At 40.6% G+C, this 24474-nt stretch overlaps 1 protein-coding gene across 11 annotated transcripts in view; it reads left to right on the plus strand.

The window, feature by feature from the left end:
• The window catches only part of ptprsb (protein tyrosine phosphatase receptor type Sb), a 71762-nt gene that overhangs the window by 1178 nt on the left and 46110 nt on the right, over positions 1–24474 (plus strand). For 7 of the 11 annotated variants that reach the window (XM_079348030.1, XM_079348029.1, XM_079348033.1 and 4 more), the window contains exons 2-4: positions 13701–13911; positions 18658–18806; positions 19553–19694. In XM_079348030.1, coding sequence (XP_079204156.1) covers positions 13773–13911; positions 18658–18806; positions 19553–19694 — 430 coding nt within the window. In that variant the 5' untranslated portion in view covers positions 13701–13772. The remainder of the gene's footprint in view (positions 1–13700; positions 13912–18657; positions 18807–19552; positions 19695–24474) is intronic. The other 4 variants (XM_079348032.1, XM_079348037.1, XM_079348031.1 and 1 more) reach the window with 1 other exon arrangement.

The raw sequence follows: 24474 nt of genomic DNA on the forward strand, positions 1-24474 counted from the left end.
AGTCCATAAACCTCTCATATGTCTATAATTATACACAGCGGGATTTGCTCTTAACGCAGCCACTCAGGCGTATACAGGCTCAGTGTAATTTAATGATACATCAATTCAGCCTGACACATCTTCCAAGGGCTATTGCCTGCTCGGGATTTAAATCACTTTAAATGCCTGTTTAAGTTTTCTGTATTTCCTCTACATGGCCTTCGCAAAACTGGAAAAATCAAACTGTCGTTCTGAATTTGAGGGAGGTCTTCCTCTTCACACACAGATGGGGAATCATCCCTGGGGCGCCCCGCGTTTGCTGGTTATTGTTCCACACCATTTCCACATCCCTAATTATTCTTAATCAGTCATTTTTACACATGGATTCCTCTCTTTCGTAAATTTTCAGGCCTGAAGTTTCAGCTCCATCCTCAGCTGAGCTGACTTATCCAACCACATACTTTTATAGGAGAAGATATATTTTTTAGTAGTTTGATAAGTAAATGTCATTTTTATAGAGCAGAAAGTCAACTGTAAAAATGTCCTCTGTCTGTCTCAAATCAAATGCACTCCTCCATTAGCCAGAAGATGCTCAGCCCCACAGGTATTCATCTCAGCCCTGTTAAGAGCAGACGCTTATGAAATCAGTGATGGCATGAGCTCCTTTAAATAGAATTTCACAGGGTTCAACTATAGGCCTCAATGGTTTCCTGTTCCTCTCTAGCAGATACCATTGAAAGATACATCCAGACTTGAATATGCCAGATGACGTGTGTTCCCAGTGGAGAAGCTTTTGTTTCACGTCAAAGCCCTCGTTGAAGTCTCATTCCCAGAACCTGCAGCAGCTTTGCCCCATAACTGCTCCGCTCCCTTGTGTTACATGTTGTGCACATTCGTGGATTTTGTCAGAGTCTCTATGCGCACTTTCCATTTGCTTTGACGCAGCAGTGAGATGGAAGGAGGGAGAACATCTAATAAGGCGTGTAACTTTGATGCTGGGTGCATAGCCACCTGTATTACATGCAGACAGAAACTTTGTTGTTGTCTCCGCATTGATATTAATTGACCTTTTCAAAGGCTTCCAAACAGTGAGCTTTTGTCTGCTGTGCTTCGCCTCTTGTTTAGTCAGGCGCTGCTGAAAGAAAAGCATACAGCATGCAGAATGAAGTCATTAGGGCCGAGCAAAACAGGGTAAATTGTTAACAGCATTAAGAATAATAGAGATGATCCAGGATGTGCAGTGAAATGATAAATGTTTATTTACTATTCATTTAACCTCTGTTAAACCGGGGGATGTCTTCAGATACATTATCCCAAGCAGAGCAATAAATCAGCATTATTTTCATATAGGCTGTCAGCAGAATCATGTTAGATTAAATGATTATAACATCAGTTTTAAATTTTCTGCAATGAAAGAAGCAGATCTAGCCACCTTTATTTTGACATGTAAATAGGAGGTATTTCAGCCTTTTTTTTAATAAAATACTTCTATGATACTAAGATAATGATTGAAGATTATGTGCATCACCTAATATACAAAAAAATACTTGTGAAGACACAATTATAGTTCCTTCAATTCCTTCTATTATTACTGGTTTGAAATAAATCATGTTAAAAATCCTGTGTTGGCTTTTTAACTGGTAATAAAACATACTTGAATTCATTTTGATCCCTCCCTAAGACATATAAAAACTATATCATTTTGTATTTAGTTTTTTTCATACTGTTGTTTTATAAACTAAAATGCAGCAGGATAAGATTTTTTAAATCAGAAAACACTATTTGGGCATGTAGTTTACACGATCTGCTGAGGGACAAGAGGTACTTCTGTTCTATAATCTGGATTTTATTTTTCTGTTAAACATGAATAATCCTTGAATTTAACACTGACTACAGAACACAGTAATATTTATGAAACAAAAAGGTAGACTAAATAACAATTAAAATAAATGTTGCCTACAAAATAATGGAAGAATCATACTGCATTGTCATCCACATCAAGCTTCAGATGAACTCGATGGGAGATTTATATCCGGACATAAAATCAGGCACCCAGTCTGATGTTAAGGGTCTTCATAGTGAGCCGAACAGATCCATAATTATCCATTCAGGCAGTCCATTGCATTTACGTGTGTGTCAATCATGTGTCTGTGTTTCCGTGTGTGCATATGAGCGAAGGCTAAGAGATGGGTTATGACTTGACTGATGCCCTTCACCAGATGAATCAGAGATTCTGATGTGTCAGCACAGATGAATAATGCACACTCCTCCACTACCTCTCTGCTCTTCGTCTTCTTCCTCCCTTCTCCACCTCTTGTCTTCAGTCATTCACTTCTCTGCCACATCTGAAGATGTCTTCACCTATACCTCCTCACCTCACCCCAGTTCCCCTCTCTTCAACAAAAAGAGGGCACCATTTCTGAATTACTGCTGTCTCACTGTCAACCCACATCTCTTCTTCAACAACCAACTTATTCTTCTCCCCCAGATGAGGGCGAACTGTCATCTTTTTCTGCCCAAAGTTTTTCTTTACATAATTTTCTTTACACTGTGTGACAAGAAACATGTTTCCTCTTTTATTCTGCTGGCATTTGCACTGAAAAAGGCTAAACGTGTTGATGTACACAGCTCATCATCTAATCAGGAAGGTGGGAGTGCAGCCATTGACTCGGTTTGACAGTTACATCCCTGACTGACAGCAGTCATTAGGAGGGTAGGGCTGACTGACAAGATGGCTGACAAAGCAGGAGACAAACTGCATCATCAGAACTTTGAAAGAGTGGGCTCCACACGCTTTGAAGTTTACAGTTAGCCGCAGATAAATGTTCAAACGGCAGAATATTCTGTGCACCTTGCTTCGAGTGCTTGATAAGTCCTTAGGGGTTTTTTCAACTTGGTACATGAATAGAAGAAGATGACTGTTTCATTCAGGCTGGATGGCTGCAATGCAAGAGAAAAAAGATACTGTACATACTTCGGTGTGCCGTAATATGTAAGATGAGCCCTTGTGATTGTTTGATTTTATTATTATGGCATTTATAAATAGTATTCAAGGCTAACATGACATGATTATTCAGGGAAAAGGGACCAGATCACAAAGTAGTCGCATAGATTACAAATAACATAGAATAAATAAATCGTTTTGACAACCTCTCAACAAATGTCGAGAAATACATGCACTAATAATGATATTACAAGCAAAAATATAAGCGGCTATAATTTCATTCTGTAGTCATCAGTGCACAGTGACATTTCAGAGTACTGAAGATACATTTAATTAATCAAAGGCTTCTTGGAATCATCATAATAATGACAACACAAATGAAAAGAGATTTACTGCTGACTTTTCCTAATTCACATAGGCAACACAAGCTGTTAACCTCCTCCATGTTTTTAAATCGGACTATCTACCAGGGCCAGAGAGAAGGGAGGATTCCTGATCTCAACTGTGCAAGATAAAGACATCTGAGTTTGCTGATAAAGAAGGCTCAGGATCATAATTGTGCTGGATATGAATACTTATGCAACAGCAGAACTGTATCTCTTGGTATGCCATGTTATACTTTTTTTTTATCCAGTCTTTTATCAGACCATTATCTCACAACAAATACGCAAACTATAAGTTAGCTTAGTTTCCGTATGAGGATGTCAGTCTATTTTTTTAGATTAGTATTGTAGCTTTAGGGATAGCAGTGTCGGCCGGTTCAATGTGTTAGCACTGACTAAAAAACATCTTAATAACCATTGGCTGTCTTGCCATGACATTTAGTACAGATACAAATAGTCCACATCTTACTCTTCCTCCATTATCATGAGATTCACGTCGTTGGTTTTGAGATTTTGAGTCACAAACGTACACACAAAGGGTTGTTGTGACAATTGATACAGACGTTAGTGTATCCTTTTAAAAACTCTAGATAATGTTTAATTTTTCATTTTGTGCCATTAAATTACTTTTTATGCCTGCAAAAAGCGTTTTCATTTAGCCTTAGCTATACAGCTGTGACTTTAACTCCTTTTAAGGATGCTAAGAGTATGCTAACGTAAGGCACTGCAACATTTTAAACTGTGAACCTGCTATTTGTCTGCTTGTTAGCATTGTCATTGTTAGCTTGTTATTATTGAGCTAAATTAACAATTTTGTTAAAGAACATCTTCAATGCATCAGCAAAAGAGGCTCTGCTCTACAAAAGACCCTACAGAATGGGAAAGTCACAAATCCAGGAAACTTGTGGCACTGTTCCATCACCTTAACTCAAACACAGCAAATTTAAAAGCTTGAAGATTAAACTATTCTAGGGATCAGAAGGAACATTTTGCAGTCTGTTTTATTTCTGTGTGCGTGCAGGTGGAGGTAGTGAGTACTGGTTGACATGGCACTTGAAAACAGCCGAACATTTGTTTGTGGCATTTCATGATTACTCTGTCTCCACGGCGCTTAAGGATGTCAGGTTGGATGAAGTATTTGTTTGACGGAGGTGAGAGTAATGGCAAGTCATTGGTTGAAAGCATCCGTGCGCAAGTCTGTTATCCTCGACAAGCATTTTATCTTTTCACTTACAGAGACACACTCTCTGTCTGATTCTAGCAATGAGACGGTGGACAAACGCAGCTTTTCTACCCCATTACTCTGCTTTTCAATTCTATTCGCAACTTTATCGCCCCTCAAGGAGAAATTCATTTGGCATCACAAATCTCATCTCCATCAGGAAGTCATGCAATGGCTGGTTAGTGACAGAACTGCTAAGGCTGGTCGCCTGTGTTGTATAAGTAAATGGGATTTGTTCAGAAACAGGCAACGAAATCAGGTTTATGTAGAGTAAATTCTTTAGTTTATTGCTTCTGTGAGTTGTGATTGATCAGCTTTTGTGGCAAAAATGTTTCCCTATACATTTTCTTTCCACTGAATAGCACATATCAAACAACACAGTTTGTGAAATGTATATTAATGTTGGATGGATGATCTTGGTGTTATTGCAGAACTGAGCTGCGTCTGTGAGATAATGAGCTCTCAGTGGACGACTTATCATGTGACCAAGACAGACAGGTGAGGGCCATGGCAGCACGGATACACAGGAGGGAAGTGGATCACAGGCAAACACAACAGAGAGTCTGAGAAAAATTAATGGGCATCTCCCAAAGGGACTGGAGATATTTAAAAAAAAGAATGAACATGCAAAGCAGATTAGTGCTGTTGTGCCAGGTGTGTGTTTGAAATATGTTGTATGCTTGCAAAGTTAAAAAAAATTACATAATTTTTTTAAATCAATAAAAGGATGAATCCATGTGAAGGCTGTGCACAGATCTTACATTAAATGCATCCCTGATGGAAAATGTGTATGAATGATCAATCAATAGAAGATTATTAAAATAGAGCACTGTGTTTCTCAAGGCTGCTTTTATCAGTCTCAAGACAAGCTTATCAACAAGCCCTCCGAACCTGACTTTGTCTCCTGACTGATGTGTGGATTCTGCTAAAAAGGCAAGGAAACAGGGAGGGAAAAATGGCTGGCATGTCTCATTAAAGAAGCATAGTTGAAATATGATGATGACCGGGATGATGACAATGACGTCCTGGGAGATGAAGGTGTTCTCTGTTGTCAGGGAGCCTCAGTCCTGCTGCAGGAGAAGCTCACTAATTGGCTGCGGTGTGTCTTGGCTAGCGCTTACTTTTAATGTGTGTATGGGGGTGGGGGGGCTTTTAATCAATGATTTTATGGAGAAATTTGGTAAGCTTAAGGGTGGATAGATAGAGAGATTTATTTCCTCACCTTTCTTGCCCCAGCATCTCTACAAGCAGCACCTTTTCATTATTCAGTTAATTACTGAATTAAATTATGCATGAAAATACTAATTACAAACTAAATCATTAATAATCCTAACCTAAAATAACAAAACTTATCCTGTGATGTTTTTTTCAGAATACTTTTTATGAAGAGTGTTTTCGGATTTATGTAAAGGAGCAAACTGTGGCGCATTTTACATTTTTATTAGGGATTGGACCTGTAATTGGATAATTTATACTTCCCCTCTTGTATGTCAGAGCTGCCTAACAATTAGGGATGTACATGCAAGTGCATAAGTATGTGAACATCAGTATGTATACACAGTTCTCTCTCCTGCTAGGATAAGAGTCTGTGCCAGCCTCAGATATGCTAATTGGACAGTGAGTTGACAAGGACTCAACCATCAGCCTGCGTAATGAGCCGCTGCACAGAAGACGTGCGGCCTCTGAAGAGCGAGCAACAGTGAGAGGGGAGGTCGCCGACAGTAAAATTATGAAATGTGTTTGGGTGTTTGCAGGGCCTGTGTTGTCGTTTCAGTTGAGTGAACGTTGTGTCGGTGCCTGCAACTGGACATGCACCTGCTGTTGTCAGGGGAAAACTTTCACCTGTATCTGCACATTTCTTGAAAGAGGAAAAAACAGCCATGTTTCAGCTGGATGACATTGCATTTTTGGCGTTACACTCGGGGGTTTGAAAGAGGTTTATGAGCCTAAGGGGTTGAAAAATTGACTCAGCTCACAGAGGAGCAAGTAATCCCTCAACTTATTTGAAAGCATGAAAATTGTTGAAATTGAAGCTGTGAGGTTTGCAGCCATCAGTGTGACGCATGACTTCCTTTCTAAAGCAGATTTGGGACATGTGAAGCATAGGGTTGTTGTGCACAATCACTCTGGCTTTTCATGCCTTGACTTTCTCACCTGTGTTAAAGAATATAACGATGCACATCCAGCCCATGCAAGACCATTTATGAGGCTGTATTTGCCGAACAAAATATTAAAGATATGAAAGTATTAATAATTTTATTATGAAACAATGAGGATAAAAAAAAAAAATGTTTTTATTAAGTGAGCATAATCGGTTTGTGCATGGGTAAGAAAAGCACCATAAACACCAGGTGGTACTACAGTCTGATTAAAGGAGCATTAGTTGTTGAAATAAAGGTATGAGACTAATGCACTGTAATTAGTTTGAATGTAAATTAATATACAGAACATCATATTAAAAACCAATATGGCAATATTTTATTTGATCTCAATTAGAGTAAGCGTAAAGACACAGAGTCTTCGTTAGAGCAGAGCTAGATGTGATTTTTTCTTAACCTACGGCTTTCCTCTCTTCTGATCCCCTGCAATAATCTGCCCTATATGTACTTTATACCATTTGGTAATACTTTTCCTGCGTAGCGGGAGCTGCTCCATCTGTTGCAGGGCTCATTCAAGGCTGATGCCTCCATTACTGGATGCCTCTTTCTAGCTGTGTTGGTTTTGTCTGACCTTGGAACCCCGTAAAGATGCGTGGGAGTACATTGCCGCACTATTGTAGGTAGCTGCAGCAGCATTGACGTGTCCTAGACGTGCAGAGATTGAGGTTAAAGGGAAACTTAGTTTGGTTATTTTTGCTGATAAAAGGCTTGGGGAGGGAGACAATTTCAGTCATGCATTCTCTTTGTTCGTCAATCATGAATCCATGTGCCATCTGAGCTGTGACGTGAATTTGTGATGAGAAAAGAGCAAAAGTACATCCAGTACTTTTAAAATGGAGAACGGTTATCTAAGAGCTGAAATGGTCAGATGTAACGGTCATGCTGGTGTGTTATTCTTTTGATGCTGTGCAGTGTCAAAGGCTGATAACTTCTTCAACTCTTGCTTAGATCAGACATAAGTTTGGGACTTTGCTCCTAATTGTGACTTAAATTGAATCAAATCAGGGTGTTGATAGAATTATACACTCCAAGATAAGTTTGTCAATCTTTGAAGACTCTGTGCTCAAGTCGTCCCTAACTGCAGGTGATCAGTTAATTAAATTATAGCCTGAAGCAAATGCGGGCTCCCTGCCAAAGATCGCAAAGAGAGGATGTGGGTGGATACAATGTTTCAGTTCTGTTTTCTTATGATCCCGTGAAAGCTATTTTTATGATTCATATCTCATTATTTCATGAGAAAATCATATTGTTTTTTTTTTTCTTTCTATTTAAGAACATACCATGAAGTTCGAAAAGGAAAATGCCTATCCTTGATTTAATCATAGAAGGAGACGGAGAACATGCAGATATAGATATTTGCAACAGATTTGGCTTCAGTTGCGAACAAAAAAAATCCATAAAAGTAGAGACAATAGCAGAGACTAAAATGCATAAGAACACAAATATTGGATTCTCACTCTTCAGTGACAAAAGGATCTATATAACTTTTTTTTTTAATATCAGTTCCTGTGACTTCCCTTATATGGACTTCCCTTCAATCTCTACAGGTTTGGTGTGATATTCAATGAGTCATACTTGCTTTCAGCAGATTCCAAACTAAAGCAGCCGCCTTCTTTCTAGCTTTAGACCAGTGATACAAAAAAAGTTGCTTTTGGCTTGGAGTGTTATTTGCCTTTTGTTAATACTTCCCATGATCACACATCTTTTTGGATGTCTGTGTAGTACTGCGGCATACATATCCTTAATATCAGCATCCTGCAGCATTAAGCATCACTGATAGAGATTTGAGTTGAGGCATCCTTGTCTCCAGATTCATTGATATTCAGGGCAGAGAGCTGCAGTGTTTGAGTGACAGGTGTGTTTTCTTGTTGGAGAGGATCCTCACATAGTTTATTTCCTCTGCTAAAAATGTAACCGGGGCGGTGCAGCTCATGCCTGCAGTAAGCCGTGCTTCATTCTGCGCTTCTGATCCTTAACGTCTGTGAGTGTGTGTGTGTGTGTGTGTGTGTGTGTGTGTGTGTGTTCATGCAAGTGTGTGTGTGTGTGTGTGTGTGTGTGTGTGTGTGTGTGTGTGTGTCGGCATACTTGTGTGTCTCTGGGCTGTGTGTTTAAGAGAGAGAAAAGGGAAGTGTGAGAGAGTGCCAATCTCCCCCATGATGCTTTGCCATCTGCCATGTTTATGTGCGTGTTTTTATGCAAGTGTGTGTGTGTGTGTGTGTGTGTGTGTGTGTGTGTGTGTGTGTGTGTGTGTGTGTGTGTGTGTGTGTGTGTGTGTGTGTGTGTGTGTGTGTGTGTGTGTGTGTGTAAGAGAGAGAGTGCATTTGTGTGTGTATAACTTGTGAGTGCCCACAGGGGCTGAGGTCAGAGGAGACGTGAGGTAATATCAGTCCCAGCCCGTCCTTGTACATGGTTTCTACTCTGAACTTTTTTTTTTCTTGAAGCTGGTGCACAAAGCCATGCATAATTCAACACACGGCTATTTTTATTCTGAAAAGTATAGGAGTGAGCAATAAGTTCAGAATCAGTGGTAAAAGTGCAAAAGAGGACACATGACGGAGGAAGTAATTGTTTATTATGTTATTTTTTGTTTTAGACTATTGTACCTTCTATATATTATAAGGGGTGTATATATACTGCAGTATTTCTTAACTGTCCTCATGATAACGACTTTAACATTCTTTTTTAAATGTAATCTTTTGGGTTTTTTTGCAGTTTATAAATTATTACATTGTTTTTTTATCTTCCTGATTTTCCCAAAACAGGTGATACCATTACTCTTCACATGAACCTGTGAAGAACACAAATAATTATATTTACCTGCGACAAGCATCCAAGCGTCTAAACAAGCACACAACCGACAGCCATGTACCTTATATCGTATAAAAACTGAGTTAAACTTATTCCTCCTGTTCTCTCGTCATGATTTCAATGACTTGACTTGAGCATGACTATTTTTTGTTTATTATGACTTTTTGTCTTTGTCCAAGATACCCTTGTTTCTACCCTTGTCTTAAAATAGCAATGTTGTTCTGTTTTGATGTTGGTCCTTAATGCTGCAAATTTCCCTAGTTTATTATATTTTTTTCAGGGCACCAATAGAGATAAAAAGTTCCCTCAAAAGGTTTGCAATGCATTGCACAAATGTAGTTCTTCTCCTTGCTTGTTTCCTTAAGATACATACAGAGATCTTTTCTCTGATTCTTTAGAAAAAGGATCTGATCACAAAGTGTTGAATCCAAATTAAATGCTAAATAAATATAGAAAAACACGTCTCCACTCGGGTGTAGTGACTATCTTACAGTTCGCACGGTGCCGCAGGAAACAGATCTAATCCTTCTATGAGTGCTCCTAGCTGGTTGTCATGGAGACAGGCCTTGGGAGACCATCTCAACCCACTGGTAGTGAAAGGCATCATGGGTAAGAGGGTGGGTGCGAGGTGAGAAAAACAAAACATGTCATCTTGTGAGATCCCCAGCGGTGCAGGGTGCAGGTTGGGTGCCACCTAAACGACTTTATTTCATCAGCCTGATAGAGCACAATAACCGGTGTACATTTCACCACCTGAGCTGTGGTGTCATTATCTGCCTCCCCGCAATAAATACCACATGTATCCCCATCAATCTATCTGTCTGGCTGACCATCTGTGTTGTCACGCCGAAAATGTAATAAGACCAACCCCTGCTGTCTTCTCTCTGGCTGCAGCACCGGATGCTCGGAGAGAGCAGGTTGTCATAGCTGTGAGGGGGCAGGAGAGCCTGACTCATGAGAAATTCATCCTCACAATGCTCTAATTCTACATGTATGACAAGCAAAGTGCATGGATGTCCTCCATCTAGAAAAAGAGTGTGTTTAGAATGGGCAATAAAACCCGTTACCACATGCCCAGACTTGTCCAAGACCGGCCCTGGTGGACTGCTGCGTCTGTGTATCTGTTTTGGCTCACTCCTCCAACATTCGCAGCTGTAGGAAGCTCTAAACCCGCTTTTGTTTGAACTGTGTCAATGGACCAACAACAGCTGGAGCAGCCAGTGTGGGGCAGCTGGGGAAAGAAGAAGAGGATTTGGATACAAGCAGGGGTTAGAGTGTGCATAGAAAGAGGAAGAAGATAAATGATAGGATGCTAAGAGGAGATGGCACCGAGAGGAGGAGAGGAGAGTAAGGGGGAGACAGATTCAGTCAAAAATAAAAAACGGACTCAAATACAAAGACTGAGAAACAACTTGTTTATTTCAGATGACCACAATGTGACGTGTATGGGTCAGAAGGAAACGAAAGAACCATAGTTGGTAGCTTGTTCTGCAGATCCCCTCAGTCAAAGATGGTATTTATTTGCCTTTGTGATTCCGTATATTCTGTCAATGACAAGGAATTCATTGCCATCAATCATCAATCTTTATTTGTATAGTGTCAATTGTAATTTTTTTTAAACTAACAAATTGCTTAGTAAATCACCTCATCTAATATAGCCATTAAGCTGCAGCACATATGTACAATGTATATGTATGTATATGTTTTTTAGCTTCTCAAAAGCCTTTTACTGGCTTTGTACCATATACATGAAAACTAATGCAGGTTGTTTAAAAAAGAACACTGTGTGTCTAACGACAGTACAGTTATATTCATAACTTTATAAAGGTTACTCGAAACAAATAAAGGGAGAAATAAAATGTGACAGACAGACTTGCTTACTGCAGAAACATTAAATATTAACAAATGTTTATTTCTAGTCAAAGGTATGCCATTACACTAAGAAGGGCCACATTCATCTGACAAGTCCAGATTAATGTTATTTACAGATTCTATAAGGAAAAATAAGGACTGTAGTGCTTTTATTAGTCAAATTTGTTGTAAAAGTAGAAAAGAAAATGAACTGTTTTTATGTTTCTAAAAACAAAATTGTCTTAATTTCAGACAATTAACACAAAAGAAAATGAATTAAATTTACATGCGCTTGTTGAAATGGCAGCATTACAAGCAATGCAATTTAGGCCTTATTTTTTCTACTACCTGTTACTTCAAATAAATATATTATTTAGTCAGGTGAATGTGACTCATATGAAATGAAATTAGATATTTTTGACCAGAAATTAGACAAATATACTGGGTAACACGGTTACCATTGCTGTTTGGTCTATAAAATGTATTTTAGGTATGAAATAAGACACAGGGTTGGAGAGAAGAGGATGAAAGGAAAAATAAATAGAAATGTACTTATACAGCGACTAATACAGGAGTGAGATCAGGCCGAGATTAAGGATTAGATGTAGGTTGAGCGACTGTAGGCTATAGTGAACAGAGAGGCCTTTGTCAGCAGGTGAAAGACAACATGGAGAGCTGAATAAATAGAGATGGATAGATAGGGTAAGACTGGGGTCACAGCACGATATAAAGGCCCCTTCAAATCCACCACACAGGACAGGGGAAGCAGACGCTGTAACATAGGAGGAGTACCTAATGTTTCAGTGACCGTGCGGCTCCACGCAGAGCAGTATTCCTAGTTAGATTAACCACAGTAAATTGAGTTTCTATAAGAGGAGAATTTACTTAACATGCTGCCAATGGTGCTTGAATGAGCTCTGATCTGATTTCCCTTATCACATTGTTCAATTGAAACGGGGGACGCTGAAAGCTTTTCTATTCAACGTCTATTACGAGGCGTCAGATAAGGACGAGGGCAAAGCAGCGTTGGAAAAAAAAGCCCCTATCAGACAGTCAGCCATGTTTTTTTCTTCCAGATGAGCTATTTTTAGTATATGAACTGGCAGACGGTAATGTGTTTGAGCAGGTCATTAGCTCAATAAGTGGTTGAAGGAGTCTTTGAATATGTAACTCACCAGAAACGCCTTTTTCATTTAGTAAAGGCAAAGAAGGGTCATCCCTTATCTCTTGTTTCTCCATTTCAGGCGGTGAATTGAGGCTGTCAGGGAGGAACTTCTTGTGGCTGTTTGTGCAAATTTATATTGACGGTAACAATGTGGCAAGTCACCTGCAAATACATGTTGTGTCTATAGAGCATACACTGTGTACATGTTATCCTGCATGTGTATCTGCCGTGTAACTTTGTGATATATGACAGGTTGACAAAGGCTCCTTTCTCATTTGGCCTCCCCACCTGCGTTCTGACACATCAGCGGAGGGGTGGGGGTCGGGAGAGCTTGATAGGACTGTGGAGTTATTGACTCCCAGGCCGGGAGCTTCAGCACAGCTTGTCTAAATCTCTGTAAGCAGACAGAGCTGAATTATGTCCCGACTTCCAGATGTGTGCCACTGACTGTGTTTGTGCAAGGAAAAAAAGAGCAAAATGCAGAGAGAACCCCCCCAGGGCTGGGGATTAACAAGAAGGGGGACATCTATTAAAGCAGCGGTTTCTGCTTTACATTCGCTGTTATTGAATTTTGTTGCATTCCTACTGACCCCTCAATCCTCTTTGTTTAAGTGTTTTCCATTACCGTGGCACACTCTGGCTGTATTATTGCATTAACACTTTTATGTGCCACCAGAACAGTAAAATACTGAACGCTAAGAAGGAATTAGGCCACAGCTAAAGTGAAATGAAATTATGGGGACGTCTAAAGAAAAAAAGAGGCATCCTTTAAAATGTATCATTGAAGCTCATTTCACGGCTCACTAGAAAAGAAGTCTTATTAACACAGAAGCAGTATGCCCAAAACTATTTCTGTCTTTTTCTTGTCTTGTGTTGTGTCGCAAAGGCCCCATTGTTCTGGTATTAGTTCAGTCAGAGCTGGCCTGCTTGAGCTGTTAATCCCAAGTCAGAAGTGCTCTGGCTGAATCAAAAGGCCTAATCCTGCATTAGCATGAATTTGTCTTTAATTTTCTTCATGAGGATGTTCTCTCTGCATCTGTATGAATTATTGTATGTTTTTCCTCTCTCCTGATGGCGCACTGACATTTCAACTTTCCTTCTAAAAGCAGAACGATGAATCAGAGGTGAAGGGAATATGCCATTAATTTATCTCAGCTGACCTTTATGGGGTTTTTATTTGTGTCTGCAGAGTGCCTACCCCTGTTGAGTGACGTCCTACCCGAATATCTGTCATCTTCAATCAACCCACGGTGGTGCCATCATGCCTCTGCCTAGGACAGGTGGGGTTCTGTCCGGGAGGCCTTTCCTGGGACTCTGCTTCAACCCCTCTCCCCTGTGTCTGCTGCTGTCTTTCATCATCCTACTGACCAACCCACTGATCAGTGTGCATGGAGGACTAGGTATGATCTATCTATCTATCTATCTATCTATCTATCTATCTATCTATCTATCTATCTATCTATCTATCTATCTATCTATCTATCTATCTATCTATCTATCTATCTATCTATCTATCTATCTATCTATCTATCTATCTATCTATCTATCTATCTATCTATCTATCTATCTATCTATCTATCTATCTATCTATCTATCTATCTATCTATCTATCTATCTATCTATCTTATTTGTTTAAGCTACTGTCCACCTTGCTTTCAGCCAAGTAATCTAGCTATTAAGCTAGCTCTTAGCTATAGCCTACATTTACCTTCTAAGTTTCAGAAGCATATAGCCTGTGTACTAACAAATAATGTACATAAAGCTTGTGTATATAAAGCTATTAACCTTAGTATCAGTATCTACCTAGAAAGCTAGTCTTCTAGCTACCTGCAAATGCGCTTCAATATTAGATAGCATATTAAATAATAGATTCATACCACATATCACTGAATATATCTCTCTATAGACCCTATTCAGACGGCTGTTTCTCGCCGTGTTATTTACGCCCCCGCAATGTCTCGCCTTTAATCTGAAGTTGTAATCTGGGGAAGAAGTGATCCCCCTCTGTACCGTCTTTGGTGGTGGTAACAGAGGAGTTAAAGAGGAGAGACGGTATCAGCTGAACCAGCGGGGGAGGGCAGCCTGGGTGTGTGTGCATGTCTGATGGCGTGTTTATGTGGAGCTCCCACTGTAACGTGTGTCCGCAACGCAGAAACGCAATGTGAGTTCAATGTGAGTTAAGCCGTTGCAGGAATCAAGTAGGCTATGTACAAAGACGTGATGACGGCTTAGTTTAGTAACGGGACTTTTATTGAAAAAAGCAGCCTGCATAGGGTTTATGTCTCTTTTTTTTGTCTAACATTATCCAGCTATAACTTTGTAGCTTTGTTGTTCTTTTAATTTCTTTGCTTCTTTCTCGTGTAAATAACACCTGCTCAATAAGCAGCAGTAATTGCCTTGTTTAAAGGTGTGAGTATAGCTAAATTACTGTATGTGTTCTTACATCCTTAGTGTGTGTCAGTTCATCAGCTCTGGACTGTGGCGTTGTTAATGTGTGTTGATAGGCCAGGAGGTCCCATCAGCATGTTTCTCATCTTCTCCTTGATTACAACATTTCCACAGATTTCCTGCCTCAGTGGTTCACACACATAGACACACAAGCACACAACCACCCACGCACACACGAGCTCGCACACACTCAGCTGTCACTGCTATTATAACCAAATTGATTTTTTGTGACGCTGATTCAAGCTAAAGATGGAGCTAGCACTTTAAAATGATCAAAATGAATTGTCTGAAGTTATTTCCTTTCTTTATTTGTGTAATCAATTCAAGACAATGAGCCCTCTGGATGACTTGCGTCATTTCAAAAATATTTCTGTATTAGGTGAAGAGGCTGAATTACACAACAGCCTGCTTTCAGTGGACGTGTTGTGTGACTGTAGAATGCTGCCTTTGGACCACCTACAGTTTAACTCTGCAGAACTGAAGGTGTTTTCTTAAAAGCTCCATCACCTCTCTCTTCTCCCTGGAAAGAAAAAGACTATAAAAGAATAAATAGCACTATGGAAAACTGAGATTTAATTTGTCTTCCATAACTACACATATTGAGAACTTGAACATTAGAGTGATTTTTTTTAGTGTTCTTTTAAATCCACCAATCAAACATATTGACAAATGTATGCTTTGTTTAAAAACACATTATTATATATACAAATGCTCCTTAAAATGAGGTAATCTTATGTATAAGTGACCTTGCTTGCCTTTCAGTAGAAGTGCCTCTTTTGTCTTTTTTTGGAAACATTCACCGAATTCCGCAATGTTTCTCCTGCAAAGCTGATCCAATATTCATGATTTCTGCATACACTGAATGAATGTATCCTCGCTTTCTTTCAGCCAACACTTTTTGGCTGTTGAATAGAAATAAAGTTGACTGCAAAGTCACACAGACGAGAATTCCTCATTACCCAGAGGTATTGCAACATCGCTTTTGAGTCAGTTTTCCCACAGAAGGGCCTGCAAACAAAAAGAAAATTGTTATTCTTAACGAACCATACATAATTTACATGTTGAAAATAATTCTTAGTTTTTGTCCTTTGTACAAATGTTATTTTCAATACAATTGAATTGAGATAAAAGTTAAGATTTTTATTTTTAAAAAGCTTTATGTACAAGGATTTTTTCGCACCCTGTCTTTTTATTTCCCTGGCTCTGCTTAAATGTTTTTCATTAGATTTCAGAATTTTCTGAAAGACATGTTTAATGTTTCCCTCAAAGATATCATATTTCCCTCTACTTAACTTTTAAGCACAAACAATTAAAAAAAAATGCAAATGAAGTCAGTATTTTGTAGTTTACTTGTCAGACCTTCACAGTCATGTTTAAGAAAGCCCAACAAATATTCTTCAAAATACCGTTCTGCCTCCGTGTAGCTACACAGTCTTAAAACCCGGGGCCTCATTATCTTTGTTTCACAGAACTATTTTTGTTACACAACATTTGGCTGCGAGATGCAAACAGATTTGACAGCAAAGACATGCAAACAGGAATGGATGCATCAGTAAATGTGGCTTACAGGCTTCTCAGACCACAGCTGGTAGAACTTGATGCCGTGGCCATAAGTCATGTTTCTTTAAGAAGCAAGGTGAAGCTACATATTAGCAGCAGTTACATTAAGTAAACCAAAAGAATTGAAGAAACATTGACTTCTTATTTTTATTTTTATTTGACTCATTTCCTGAAAAATGGCCTGAAGAAAGAGTTCAAACACTTCAGTTTCGATACTAGTACTTTTATTCTGTACCTGTTGGCTCATTCATACCTGAGCACAGCAGTACTCAGTTAGATGATGACCGGTAACAGAGGTGTTTCATTATAAACGAGCCAGCAGAATATCAGTGTTAAACCTGCCTGAAACAGTGAGTAAAGCCATCTTTTCAAGAGACAGAACAGCTCATTAGTTAGTTGTTTTTCAGACAGGTAGCTAGAACAGTCCGTTCATAAGAAGCAATCCGACTTTTCCCTGGTTCTCAGAAGAGGCTTGAATTGTAACATCACCAGCAGGGTCAGTTTTTGTACGGGGAATCGGGGATGGATGTTGAAGCGCATTTAAGAGAACACAGCTTGGACTCAACATAAACCCAGTGAAACCCATGAGACCAGCCACAAGCTCTGAGAAACACATGAAATTCATGTATAATCCCAAAGCCAGCGAAGATGATGGTTCTCAGCCATGACATTTTTTTGCTGGGCCTCTTTTGATGGTTCAAATTCTCATATTGTTGGCATGATAAACGGGCAATTTGCTCAACACTTTGTGTGCATTTCTCTCAGAGTGTAACAGGCTGGAAAGCTCCGGCTCTTGAGTCCCAAGACTTTAGGCATAAATTTGCTCTGATTGACTTTACTGAGCCAGCTTTTTTGCTTCTTCCTGTTGAGGATTATGGCAAGCATAAAATGAAACTACTTTAAATCTGACATTCAGAGTGTTTTTTTTTTTTTTTTTTTTTAGAGCTGCAACACAGTGCAGCGGGCGCAGGAGCAGCCTTTTGACACGGCATTATAGCAGAGACTGTCAAGGCGGTGTAGTGAAACTGGAAAGCAGTCTGCGTGACTGTTAGCCAGAGAAGGGTGGGAAAATGTGAAAACAGGCTTTAGAATTTGCGAGTGTTTCATCTCCTAGACAGTTATTTTTTCCTGTTCCGTCTTCAGAGCAAAAGTGAATCAACACAGCAGGACCTCACCCACCCAGGCACATGGGGGTGGGGGGGAGGGGGAGTGGGAGGAGGGATCCAGGTTGCCATGGTAAGGGTCATCTTGACTTCACCCTGATGGATAGCAGTGATTCTGTAGCTGAGGAGGAGTTAAGCTGGGCACCATGGCAACAGGCCACAGACTGATAGCGAGGGGTGGGTGCATGAAGTTGTGCGATTGATCTGACTCAGCCACTGTGAAAAATACAGGTTCAGTACTGTTGGCTCAACATCAGACTCGGAAATTGTTATTTTCTTTCAGAGGGCAAGTCCTGCACTTACACAACTCGAATCAAACAGATGCTGTTCAAAAAGTCTTGCCCAAAGTAGTGCAGGACATTAACACAAGTAATGTCCATGTATTCATTGTTTTTCTAAAGATCATCATTATTTGTAGGTGCAAATTCCCTATAATGGGAGAACACATAGTGGGAGAGTGTGGAGAACAGAATGACACCTCCGGTATTAATACATTTAAACCAATTATATGCTGTGAATTTGCAGCCAACACTTCTCCTACCTGTGAGACACTCATATGCAATGACAGCCTGTGCTGCTGCCTGGATGAGGGTAGCCCGCCCTGGAGGAGAGAGAGAGAGAGAGAGAGAGAGAGAGAGAAAGAGAGCGAGCGAGTGTGAGAGAGAGTCGGAGAGAGGTGTTTCTCTGAAGCCCAACCCCATCTTTTATTTATGACCCACAGGAAGTCCTTCAGCGTGTCCTCTAGATGATACCCAGGAAGTAAGCACAAACACGCAGCCATCAGAGCACAAGTCCGCCTGACCAGTCACTGACAGTGAAATGGGGCGTGGTCAGCAGGGGGGTTGTTGTTGCAAGTTGTGGAGTCAGTTTGATGTCCTCTAGGTTCACGGGTATCAATTTTCATGCTTTCAAGTTTGTTTTTGTTCTTCTTATCTTATTTCCTTGCCCCCTCCTCCCCCTCTGTCTTTCTTGCAGCACCCCCAAAGTTCACCAAGATTCCCACTGACCAGATCGGAGTGTCGGGAGGTGTGGCATCATTTGTGTGCCAGGCCTCTGGAAATCCCAAGCCTGTCGTCTACTGGAACAAGAAGGGCAAGAAGGTCAATTCCCAGCGTATCGAGGTGGTTGTCACAGTTCACAATGGATAACTCCTAATAAACAAAGCAAAGCTCTTAATCCAGTAATGATTATGTACTGGCATAAAAAAGACCTTGTTAAACAATGTCTCAGTTATATATGTAAAAACGTGCTTAATTGCTATAGATTCTACAAGAGATGAGACTTTTCATTTAATATCAACTATTATTATTCTGTGTAATTCCTTGCTACTTTCATCAAAACATGTTTCTGGAAAATGATCATCTTTTACAAAGTAATTGTGCAGGGATTTCAGAGACTTTCTCCAAAACTACAGATAAAACTATGAGGGAGATTGCATCACATTTTCTATTATATAAAGTGAGCATATTGCTGTCCCAAAGCTAAATGCTATTAAGCAGGCTATTCCCCTGCTAAGCTATTCCACAGAGCTCTCAATTCCTGCTGCTCAACCACATTAGTGATCTGATTGTGTATTGATGCAGTAATTTGACCTAATGGTTAGAGATTTCAACCCGAGGACCAACATTCATTCCCTCGTGTTGGTAAGTATATACCCTGCTGAAATGTCTCTGTACAAGAAAACCTTTCAGACCAATGAACAGTACCTGAGCCAGCCTTAAGGAAAAGGGGCAAGTAAGAAAAAAAAAAGAATCAATGTGTATAGTTTGATCACTTTCATGTTAAGACTGGTTGGAGTTAAACAGCATCAAGCATCTGTTTCCTCTGCTGTGGCTAACTCTCTTTGTTCTGTGATTCTGTGGCCGTCCAGACGGTAGAGTTTGACGATGGTGCAGGTGCTGTACTGAGGATCCAACCACTTAGAGCACCCCGAGATGAGAACATCTACGAGTGTGTGGCACGCAACAGTGAAGGAGAGGTGTCCGTCACTGCAAAGCTGGCTATTATCCGAGGTGAGACCCACAAACCCCTGCCAAACACAAACTCACACACTGCTTTCATCCTTTTTTCCACTTGAGTAGTGCTTTCTTTCCACCTGCACACACCTCTTATCAACCGTCATCCCTGCTTCCCTGGGTTGTCAGTTGTAGATGTGACAATAGAGACGTGCCACACCCTGCCTCCACAGCAGGCTGCAGTCGACTGTTCTTTTTATAGTCACGGTTGAGTGCGACCAAGCGTGATCTGGCCACAGAGAGAGCCAGCTAGCATTTAGCTAAAGGGTACTTTAGCATTCCAGCTAGCTTATCACTGCGCTTCCCTGCTCGAGGGAGGGTGTTAATCTAATGAACACTGACTCCTCAGAAGGAAACTTGTCTAATGTAGTGCTCCAACATGCTGCAAACTACGGTTGTAGCATGTGGCTGCAAGCCTGGGAGCTGAGCGCTGGCCATCGGCCCAGCAGCACAGCAGGAAAAGATGGAGAAATAGAGGGATGGCAGCTTGGGATGCTACTACAAGAACAAAAATCAGGGGATTAGGCCTCCTTTTGGCAGACAAGCCATTTCTGCCCGTGGAAATTGAGGAAGAGAAAGGAAGGGGGGGATGGGACAAGGTCAAAGAGAGGTGAGAAGGAGTATCGAGGAGGTTGAGTAGGTGGGGTTCAAGTTGAGTAACACAACAGGATAGCATGAAAGAATGAAGATGAAATAGGGTGTTGTAGGAGCAGAGAAGGAAATCAGGAGATGGATGAGGATTGCGGACTTGGCAGGGCTGTGTGGTAAGCAGAAGGCTGGTAGCCCAGGGAATAGACTCCTGTCCATCTGTTACCCAGCCCATCATCTCTGCACACACAGCCCCAATCTAAAGCACATTACCACATAAAACACACCTCGAGGGCGAGCCTCACAGTGTGTGTGGCCTTATGTGCCTGTTCCTGTTTGTGCAAACTTTTCTCTTACTGAGTTCTGTGTTCCTTGATGCTTCTGTTCCCTATGTGGAAAGAGAGTCAGCTGTCACTGATCCTTCCTAATCCACAGGATAAAAACACATAAAAGGGACATACATTTTATGCCGGTGTAGGTACCAGATTGGCTCGGGGTCCTGCGCCTGCTAGTGACGTCACACAAATTTACTCTACCCACGATCACAGAGTGTTTCTGATTGGTTGAGCTTGCTGTTACCATGGTAATATTTCCCGCTCCTCTGTGTCGTATGTTTGCAAACCTTGACACGAACAGATATATCTTGTTAGCAGGCTCGCTAGTTAGTTAGCTAACACGAAATGCACTAATAAACTTTTCATTCCGCTGTAAATATAGTTTATATTTTCCAGGACACAAACTTCAAGATAGTACAACACTCGCATGAACAGTATACACACTTTAAAAAAAACAAAAAAAACAATATAATTCACAAAGGATTGTGGGATGGGGAGTTCCTTGACTTCAGAAAATCACGAAAACAGTCTTGTACCGTTGCCTTTTTTCCATTTTTTTTAATGCTGTTTAGGTGCCGAATTAATTTTATTATAGTTGTAGTATAGTATAGCTCAAAGACCCACAAAAACGCCAAAAACGTATAAACTCTCAAATTATTTTGTGTGACGTCACTAGCAGGACCCCGAGCCGACCTGGTACCTACACCGGTCAATATGATATAAACTGATAGGATGATACAACAGGGCCGCAGATAATTTTTTGTCATACAGTATCATGTTTCTTTAATACTTCTAGGTGTTTAAAATCATCATGGGGTCAATATTAGATTATTTTTGACCCTGTTTAAAATACTTTAATATTATCAATTTTAGTTATACCTTTGTTTGCATTTTAATGTGCTTCAAACATTTTGACTAAAAAAACTCTTAATGTTCTGTTCATTTTATACATTATTAGTATCTAAAATGTTTTTGCCAAACATTACTGTATGTAAATTTATAACAAGGCAGGGATATGAAATGCCCTTGATTATTTGATGTTGAGGCCATGGCTTAATTTATTCAGTTTTGTTTCTAAGAAATCATCTACCATTTGCCTGGTTACCGTCATCAATGGTTTGAGGAAATTGGTAACCAAGTGGCTCCAGTTATTTTTTTCACAAATAAAAAAGGGTTGGGCAAACAGCTAAATGTGTAACTGTACTAAATACGTATTGTGATATTTGCTACAGTCCTGACGTTTCAGTTGAAGTTACACAGTTATAATCTGATGATGCTGAACTTTCTTTGTGAAGTGTAGCTGTTCACACAAGCAATTCACTATGGGGTAAGAAGTTGGACTCAAAATCCCAAATATCAAAAAACAAATGAACGAATGTTTAGTAAAATTGTTTCTTTTTTAAGTTTTCAAAGTTTTCATACTATGGCATTGTTTCTTTATTAGTCAAAACTAAATCAAAATGGCAACCTTGTCTCTCAGCAGCCTGCCATGTCGACAGCCCAGAAAAAACGTTATAAATCAAAGAGTAGAGTGATTTAAAAATACAATCCAATACAAATATAGTTCCTATAACATTTTTATAACATTGAACCTAGAAGAATAAAATGCACCATTGCCAAACAGTCTCTCAGAAATAACATACCAAAATAAAATACATAATCTGGTTTTAACGTGGCATAAACCTTGAAGAGCTGTGATAATATGCTTTCTTTCCAAGAGGCTCAAGAGTCAGTTGCTAACTTCTTTAATTGTGCTTATTTCTAGGCCCTGACTTTTTATCAGCAAAGTAAAATAACTTCCAATGCAGCTGAGAGTCTTTTCTGCGGATGATTTTTATGCCCATTCATTACTTGGAATTGTTCCAAATGTCATTCATGGATTTTTTTTTTGTGTCCTGCACTGACTGCTCAAAGGGCAGGCCACACTTTCCCATTCACACAACATTCACACACTGATTGCAGAGGCTGCTAAGTTAAGTGTCCATCAGTATAACTGATGACATCAGATGACATCAGTGCTTCTGACACAGCAGCAGGAGCTTTTTGGAGTTAGTGTCTTGGCCAAGGATACTTTGACATGTGACTGCAGGAGCTGGGGATCAAACCCCCAGCCTTCCGGTCGAGCATTTCCGGTTGAATGCTTATAAGCAATCATCATCTTCCACAAGTCTTTACCTGGAAAAAAACCCAGCTCAGTTCTTCTGACTGTTTGACTTTTGTGCCAAAACAGCCCAGCTTAGTGGTATTCTGTATGATAGCATGTTATCCAGGAAGGCTGTTAAGTGCAAAAAAGTCTGTGATGGTGTCAGTCGCTTTTCTAAACACGGTTCATTGGAGAAAGGTCCATCAAGCACTAAAGTAGAAAAGAGGCTTTCCATTACTGACCCCCCCCCCCCCCCCCCCCCCCCCCCCCCCCACACACACACACACACACACACACACACAGGCACACAAAAAAACCCTGTGAAGTGTTTCATCGCATCGTTTTTCGCAATGGCTGACCGACACTAATAACAGTGTGGTATACTGTAAGGGGCCTGTGGCTGGCCACAGGAAATGGGCTGCTGCTTGTGTAGGCTGCCTAATGGATGGAGATGTGGTAGGTTATGGTCGGGGAGATCATTTTTTTTGTGCCTTCGAAATCACCCTCCTCCATCTCATTAAACACCCCCCCTTTCTGTCTTTGGCTCAGAGCGATGTCCATTTCTAATTTCTCCTCTCTTGTTTTATTCATTCTTTCATTTTCTATGCCATCTATTCTGCCTGACCCTGGCTGTCTATCCCCAGTCTCTCTCTCATCCTTTTGTATTTTTACTGGCTCTGCCGCTGCTCCAACTCCTCTTCCTCACCCTTTCGCTTTTAGAACCAACCCCATCCCCTTTGCACCCAAACTGCTTTTTATGGACACTTCAGTCATGTTCTGCTTAAAGGAGATGTGAATATCTGCAGTTCTGCATTTAAAAACCTCTGGTGGGTGAGGGATTCTCATCACTGCAGCTGTAGATATACAGTATTTATATGAGTGAGTGTGTGTGTGTGTGTGCTTGCTTGTGTGTGAGGTTGCACGCACAACCTTAATGATTATCTTTGTCTGGTTGTGCATGCACACAGATTTCTTTGTTTACGTGCATGCGTGTGCATGTCTGTGCGGCTGGTTTATGCAGAGTAATCCTGATTATACCCACCTCCCAGTGTCCCATTTTAGGAGAAAAGGGAGACGAGGGATGGAGGAGGGAAGAGGGAGAGAAGGGGAGGGGGAGGAGAGATGTTCTGCCACCACGGCAAACACCCTTCAAATGAACAACAGAGTCAGATCAGTGATTCCCCCCGGGCGTCTGCTGCATTGGCAGGCCGGCGGCTCAAGCAGCGTTTCGGTCTGGAAACAACTGAGAGTATCAACTCAGCCTGCAAGAGGATTACACTCCTGGAGTGGAGAACAGGCTCTTTCATCATATACCTCCTCATCTTCACTGTTTTTACTCCCTCCTTCCTTTTATTCCTGTTTTCCTGCAGTCTGTTCTTCGCGCGTGTTTGTGTTTAATAGAGTTTTGTGAGTAGGATCATGACGCTTTTTGTGTCAGCTGAAGAGCCAGAGAGGGGCTCGGGACGATGGGGACACATGTGGGATTTTGACGGGATTGATCTACAATGCAAAGTCGTATTGTGCATTGTATTGTGATGTATTATCATAAAGGGCCATTAGCATTTAAAGTGCTCCCCCTCCAGCCCTCCTGCAGTCTATAGGAGTCAAAGCATTACAGCCTCTGAAGAGCAGCGACAGATTAATCCTGAATCAGGCTCCCTGAGATCGCTTTTTATTCAGGCCTCTTTCATGCACATGGCCATTCCCCACT

The sequence above is a fragment of the Symphodus melops genome (assembly GCF_947650265.1).
Source record: "Symphodus melops genome assembly, chromosome: 7".
Taxonomy (NCBI): domain Eukaryota; kingdom Metazoa; phylum Chordata; class Actinopteri; order Labriformes; family Labridae; genus Symphodus; species Symphodus melops.